The sequence below is a fragment of the Crotalus tigris genome, unplaced genomic scaffold (genome assembly GCF_016545835.1).
Source record: "Crotalus tigris isolate CLP2741 ecotype Arizona unplaced genomic scaffold, ASM1654583v1 scf7180000017639.5415321, whole genome shotgun sequence".
Classification (NCBI taxonomy): domain Eukaryota; kingdom Metazoa; phylum Chordata; class Lepidosauria; order Squamata; family Viperidae; genus Crotalus; species Crotalus tigris.
This window is the reverse complement of record NW_024096532.1, coordinates 4,290,828-4,297,505: the sequence shown is the minus strand read 5'-3', so window position 1 is coordinate 4,297,505 and position 6,678 is coordinate 4,290,828. Positions and strand designations below refer to the sequence as shown.

The 6,678-nt window shown below is 44.8% G+C and overlaps 1 protein-coding gene across 1 annotated transcript; it reads left to right on the top strand.

Moving 5' to 3' along the window:
* Positions 1–2,025: 2,025 nt before the first annotated feature.
* Positions 2,026–6,462, top strand: LOC120304544 (DNA-directed RNA polymerases I, II, and III subunit RPABC5-like). Its single transcript, XM_039335269.1, has 3 exons — positions 2,026–2,227; positions 3,914–4,019; positions 5,986–6,462. The coding sequence occupies exons 1-3, from the start codon at positions 2,041–2,043 to the stop codon at positions 6,092–6,094; spliced, it is 402 nt and encodes a 133-aa protein (XP_039191203.1). The 5' UTR covers positions 2,026–2,040; the 3' UTR covers positions 6,095–6,462.
* The last annotated feature ends 216 nt before the right edge of the window (positions 6,463–6,678 follow it).

Below are 6,678 nucleotides of genomic sequence, written 5' to 3'. Positions count from 1 at the left end.
TCTCGCAAGGGACATTTGCTAATCCCAGCAAAACTTGGGTCGTTTATGCCAGTCTCAATCCGCCCCCAATCTAAAAATAATACTGCAGTATAATAGTTTTTCTGGATTCGCGTCAATCCAGTTCTGTGGAATCCTTTTTGGTTAGCAGAAGGGGGAGGTGGTGGATCTTTCCTGCCCCTCCTGCTTTCCTTCAATTGTTTCACCGTTCGTTACACACACAAGCACCACAAACTTTTTGTGCGTACAAATGCAAATGTTTCTTGGAGAAAAACAGGGAGACATGAGACTAAAGGGTCCCTCTCTTCCAAGAATTGGGGGTGCAGGTACAATCTGCATCAGCTGAGTGAATATATACATGTGTGGAAGGGGGAAAGAGCTAAACCCCCAATCCTGGGTGCGCATTCACACAATCACACTAGGCAAAACAAAAGATTCCAAAACAAAAGGATTAAGCCACTATGTTCCTTGATGCTTCCTGCCACAGAGTAATGCCACTACTTCTCTTCATGTTGCCTTGCAAATTAATTATCGAGGAACTTGCCTTGCCTCCACTGCTCAATTTTACTCAGTCTTTCCCTATAATTTTTAATGTACAGGTAGTCCTCGACTTACAACCATTCATTTAGTGATAGTTCAAAGTTACAAAGGCACCGAAACAAATGACCATTTTTCATACTTAATCACCACTGCAGCATCCCCGTGGTCATGTGATCAAAATTTGGACACTTGGCAACTGACGTACGACCACAATCAAGCCCCAAATTTCTGCTGTTATGCGAGATATTTGTCAAGGGAGTTTTGCCTCATTTTACGACCTTTCTTGTCACACTTGTTAAGTGAATCACTGCAGTTGTTCAATTAGTAAGAAAGTTGTGAAGTGAACCTGGCTTTAGATGATCAGGGGCCCGGAGACTAAAAAATATGAAGAACGGCTACGGGACTTGAGTTTGGCTAGTCCAGTGATGGCAAACCTTTTAGAGACCGAGTGCCCAAAAACTGGCCATGCTCCCACTCCACCCCCTGCCCCGCCCCTGCTCTGCCCCACCCCCTATCCCCCACGCCGCCTGCCCACAGGGCCACTCATTGCCTCTAGGGCCCAACGCAGATCTCCCAAGCAGCCCATTGGCAGTCACGCCCTCTGCCCGCGCCCTGCAGCATCAACTGCATGATGGGGTGTGAGGGCAGTCTTGTCTACGCTGCCTGGCTGCCATGTCCTTGATTGCACTGCTCTGCATGGGCCACGCTCGGGCGACTCTCCTTCAGGGGGGCTGCTGGAAAGAAGGGGGTTGCGGGGGAAGGTGAGGCTGGGGCAATGGCACGTGTGCCCACAGAGAAGGCTCCGAGTGCCGTCTCTGGCACCCATGCCATAGGTTCGCCACCACTGGGCTAGTCTAAAGAAAAAAATAAATAGGGGAGACATGATAGCAGTGTTCCAGTATCTGAGGGGCTGCCACAAGGCAGAAGGGGTCAGGTTGTTTACCAGAGCACCAGAGGGAAGGACAAGAAACAATGGTTGGAAACTGATTAAAGAAACAACCTGGAATTAAGGAGAAATTTCCTGACAGCGAAGACAACCAATCAGTGGAAGTTTGCCTTCAGAAATCGTGGGCACTCCATTACTGGAGATTTTTAAAAGACTGCTTGAGCAGGCAGCTGGACTAGAAGACCTTCAAGGTTCTATTCTTATTCCCTGTTCTTATTCTATTCTATTCTAATTATTCCACATTGACTTTGCTTATCAGGTCAAAAAAGGTGATCACATGATCACCGGGATATTGCAACCATCAGAAATGTGAACCAGTTAACAAGGATCTGAATTTTGACCGGTGACCCTGAGGATGCTGCAGAGGTCGTAAGTGTGAAAAACGGTGATCAGTCACTTTTTTCAGTGCCGTTGTTAACTTCGATCGGTCACTGCGTGTACTGTTGTAAGTCGAGGACTACCTGTATTCCTAGGAACTAAAGTCGGAAAAGTCAAGCCTGCCAACAATAACAAAACACAGCCTCGGGTTCACGGGCTCGATTGTTCAGACAAACGGGATGCCCTTCGGGAGGAAAGGGAGGAGCTTCCCCTTCCCCGCCGTCGCGGCTTTCCTCCGCCTCTTGCAGAGAGGCTGCCGCCCTGCAGCGCCCTCTAGCGAGCCGAAGCGCAAAGGAAGTGACCGCGCGGCTGCCTGCGCCCCACCATTTGCAGCGCGATCCGAAAGAAAAGCGGAGCTCGGAGAAGGTGGGAGCGGAGACCGGGGCGTGTTGGCGAAGGGAAGGGTTTCTCTGCGCTGCGACGGAGGAGCAGGGGGAGAGGGCTCGATCGCTGCGAGGCGCCCGGCGGGTTCCTGCCGGAAAAGAGGGGGAAAGGCTCAGCCGGAGAGAAAGGGCCGAGTTAAAGATGGGGGTGGAGACGAGGGACTTGAGAATTGGCCGGGGGGGGGGGAGGCTAAAGGAGGGCTGGGAGCCAGCCTGAAGCAAGAGTCCATTAGGGACCCGAGAGAGAGAGAATTGACCACTTTGTAGGTCAGGCTCCTCTCTCGCATTATAGGCAACAATTAAACTGGAGAAGAGTGTTTTTTCCCCCCTTCTTCCCTCCAAAGCAGCGGTGTCTAACCTCGGCCACTTTTAAGACTTGTAGACTTCAATTCCCAGAATTGAAGTCCACAAGTCTTAAATGTGGCCGAGATTAGACACCCCTACTCCAAAACGAACTGACACAGTACTGTAATGGGAAAGCAGCACGTGTTGAGTTATAAAGACTGGCATGCGGGTTTTAACAAGCAGGAAAAAGAGGGCTGAGGTTTTCTGCTTCTCAAGATAATTTGTGATAGTTATGTTTTATCTTTCTGACCAAAATGGAGGTGGGGGAAATCTAATGAGAAAAATAAGGACTTTCCATTGAAGTGAAAGCCTAATATGAATAATTCAATGATTGTTTACTAAATTATCCCATTTTGGGGGATCTCCTGTAATTTAATGAATTAATCCATTTGGGGATTAATTGAGCTGGTAATTGGTACCAGCTCAATTTATTGACCCCTTCTGCATATTGGAGTTGTAATTCACAGAACCGCAAGCCAGCATAACTAAAGACTGGGTAGGTTGGGGTATGTGATCCCCATATCAAGCTCTTGTTTCTCAAACTTGGCAACTTTAAGATGCGAGGATTACAACTCCCAGAATTCTCTAGCCAGTACCCATCAATTTTAAAAAATCTCTCCTGTTCCAAGTAGCCACCTGTACAGTTTTTCAGGTCCAATAAAAGAGTGAGGCCCTTTAGTTATCAGCTTCTTGAAAAAGAAAAGTTTTATCAGGGAAAAACTGAGGCAATATATGGACCAAATATTTATTGGAGGCAATAACACTCAACTGCTCATCAATAACTGTGACTCTGATGAAATTTCATACTGGTAATTGTGACCTACTTTTTTTGAGACAAGTGTTTTATACTTTCTGCTTTACAAGTGGTTTGAAAATGTCCTCTTGTTTTATCGTCAGCAAAGGGGACAATAAAGATAATAAATTTATTTCTCGCAATCCGTCTTAACCTATTTCACTTCAGGCTGCGATCTTTCTATCATCTCTAAGAGTGTGATGGGTCTTAAAGAATATGGATCTTCTTGGGCATGGATCACCAAAAATTTTATCTCCTGTGCAGTGCTTCGATATATTACCTGACATGCTGAGTGGTCAAAATTATATTGGAACAAGGTGACTGAATACGGGCTACAAAAAATCTGGATGACCAGAAGATCTGGTTGGCTGCAAAAAAAAAAAAACCAGCAAGAAATTTAGAGATCCCTCTAGCCTTGATGCAGCGCAACACTGTTTTAATACCTGTTCTTAAAGACAGGCCAAATAATTGAGAAAGATTGGAGAAAATATTAGAGGCCTGATTGACTCACAGCTTTCTCTTTCTCGCTAGGCAAGTTCACAATGATCATCCCTGTACGATGCTTCACTTGTGGCAAAGTTGTGGGGAACAAGTGGGAAGCATACCTGGGCCTCTTGCAGGCCGAATACACAGAAGGGTGAGTTGGGAGAAGGTTTTGTTATTTGCTGGCATGTATCGATGATGTGCTATCAAGTTGGCGTTGGAGTTGACTTAGCAACCACATTGATAGATTTTCTCCAGGAGGACCTGTCTCAGTCTGGTCCCTTCAGGTCTTCCAAAGGTGCATTCATTGCTTCTGTAATTGAGTCCATCAGCTTCGTTACAGGTAGTCCTCGACTTAGAACAGTTCATTTAGTGACCTTTCATAGTTGCAACAGCACTAAAAAAAGTGACTTATGACCATTTTTCACACTTACGACCATTGCAGCATCCCCACGGTGTCACAATTTACATTCAGATGCTTGACAGCTCACATTTATGACGGTTGCAGTGTCCCGGAGTCATGCAATTCTCCCTTTTGTGATCTTCTGACAAACAGAGTCAATGGGGAGACCAGATTCACTTAACAACCGTGTTACTAATATTAGAACTGTAGTGATTCACTTAATAAATGTGGCAAAAAAGAGTTGTACAATGAGGTGAAACTCACTTAACAAATTTCTCACTAGTGTAAATGTTGGGTTCAATTGTGGTTGTAAGTTGAGGATTACCTGTACTGATTGCCCTCTTCTCTTTCCACCACCTTTCCCAGTATTAGAACCTTCTCCAGAGAAGTCAGTCTTCACATGTATCCAAAGTATTCCTTGTTTTTCCATGGTATTCTCTGGAATCTTCTCCTAAAGTTCATAAACCTCAATACTGTCTAACGTGCTTCATAGAAGTCCCACTTTGTTTCCATAGGGCAGGGGTAGGCAACCTTGGCTCTTTTATGACTCGTGGACTTGAATTCCCAGAATTCCTTTGCTGGCTCAGGAATTCTGGGAGTTGAAGTCCACGAGTCATAAAAGAGCCAAGGTTGCCTATCCCTGCCATAGGCCACAGGAATACTACAGCTTATGCTCTTTCAAACTTTGTAGATATAGACATATCACAGCATCTGAATATTTATTCTAAGGCCTTCATGGCTACCAGGACTGCTTTCTCCATGGTGTATTTTTTGACTACTGGTTCCTTTAACATTGATAATTGATCCACCACTTAATTAGCTCTGTTGTAAGTTGTAAACATACAACTTTCCACTAGTTTGGTCTGCATTTGATTTTAGTTCTGAACATACTAGCACATTATGTAAAATGCTATAAAGATTTTACTTGAATATTGCTAGAATACAGGCGGGACTCATCTTACAATCATAAGCGAGCCCAGAATTACGGTCATAAGTCATGCTGGTAAAGCGGCTCATGTAACCATTCCTGACTTTATATTTTTCACAACGGTCATTAAGTGAATCAACTGTCTGCTATCCATGCTTTTTTGCTGGAAAGGGAAGTAAAACACTGGTTTCCAGCAAAAAAATGATGTGGTCATATGACTGTAGAAGGCTGCCCATGGTTCTATATGCAGGCCAATTGCCACATACCCAAAACGTGAGCACATGGCCACAAGTGGAGAGTAGCTGTCCAAACTTTGAATCTGGGTTATAAGTAGCCCTGGGGAGGTCCATTGTAACTTTGAACGGACACTAAGCAACCGGTCACAAGTTGAGGACTTCCTGTATGGATAACTCTTGGTAGTATGTATATGTATATCTAAGAAAGGTTTCAAGTTCTACACAATCTTATCTAATGAAAAATGTCAAGCCTATGGGAACCAGTGTGCATCCATTAACTCAGCGGTGTCAAACTCGCAACATCATGTGACCTATTGTGTATTGCAACTTTTTTACCATTGCCGGCAATGGGGTGGGCATGGTTTTGCTATGATGCATCCAGCCCGTGTGCCGGCAGTTTGACACCCCTGCGTTAACTGAATTAACATTAACAGGGTAGCAATAGAGACATTTTCAACCATGCACAGCCTTACACAAAGAAAACAGAGTCACCAAAATTGCCCGGTGCAAAGATGAGATACATAATTTCTTATTTCTCCGTTAATTTACCCAGAGATGCGTTGGATGCCCTTGGGCTGAAGCGCTACTGCTGCCGTCGGATGCTTCTGTCCCACGTGGATTTGATTGAGAAACTGCTGAACTATGCGCCCTTGGAGAAGTAGTATTAGTAAATCCGAACCGAGCTCAATGGAAATGGGCTATAAACATTTGCATCCCTTAACTTGTGCTAAAATGGACGCCTCCTACCAGATGGCTAGGTTGGGCAGTAGAAAGTGGTTCAGTGGTGTATAATTAAAAAATAATATGATGTACGTGAAATTGGTCCGTGCTGTGTTCAGCTCATCATCAACAGCAGTGCTATTTTTAAAGAAACTTATGGAGGACTTCTTAGTCAACTGTACTCCATCCTGTTGTTCCTTTGGTACAATGGGCACCGCCTTTGGCAGAGAGGTCAAAAGCTTACCCTTTCTTTTCTTTGCACCTCTCATTGTCTGCTCATAGAGTGAAAGAATAAAAACGACAGAAAATGTTGGGTTGTCCGTTCTGTCTGTGTTACCATCAGTAACGCCTCCTACAGGGTCCAGAGAAATAGCGTGTAGCGCTGAAGGTAATAAAGCCCACTAATGACCATAAATGGGAGAACTCGTGTGTGATTTGGAGGCTCCTTGACTATTCAGTAACAAGTGCCTAAATGCGGGCAGTCCTCGACTTATGACCACGATTGAGCCAAAATTTCTGCTGCGAG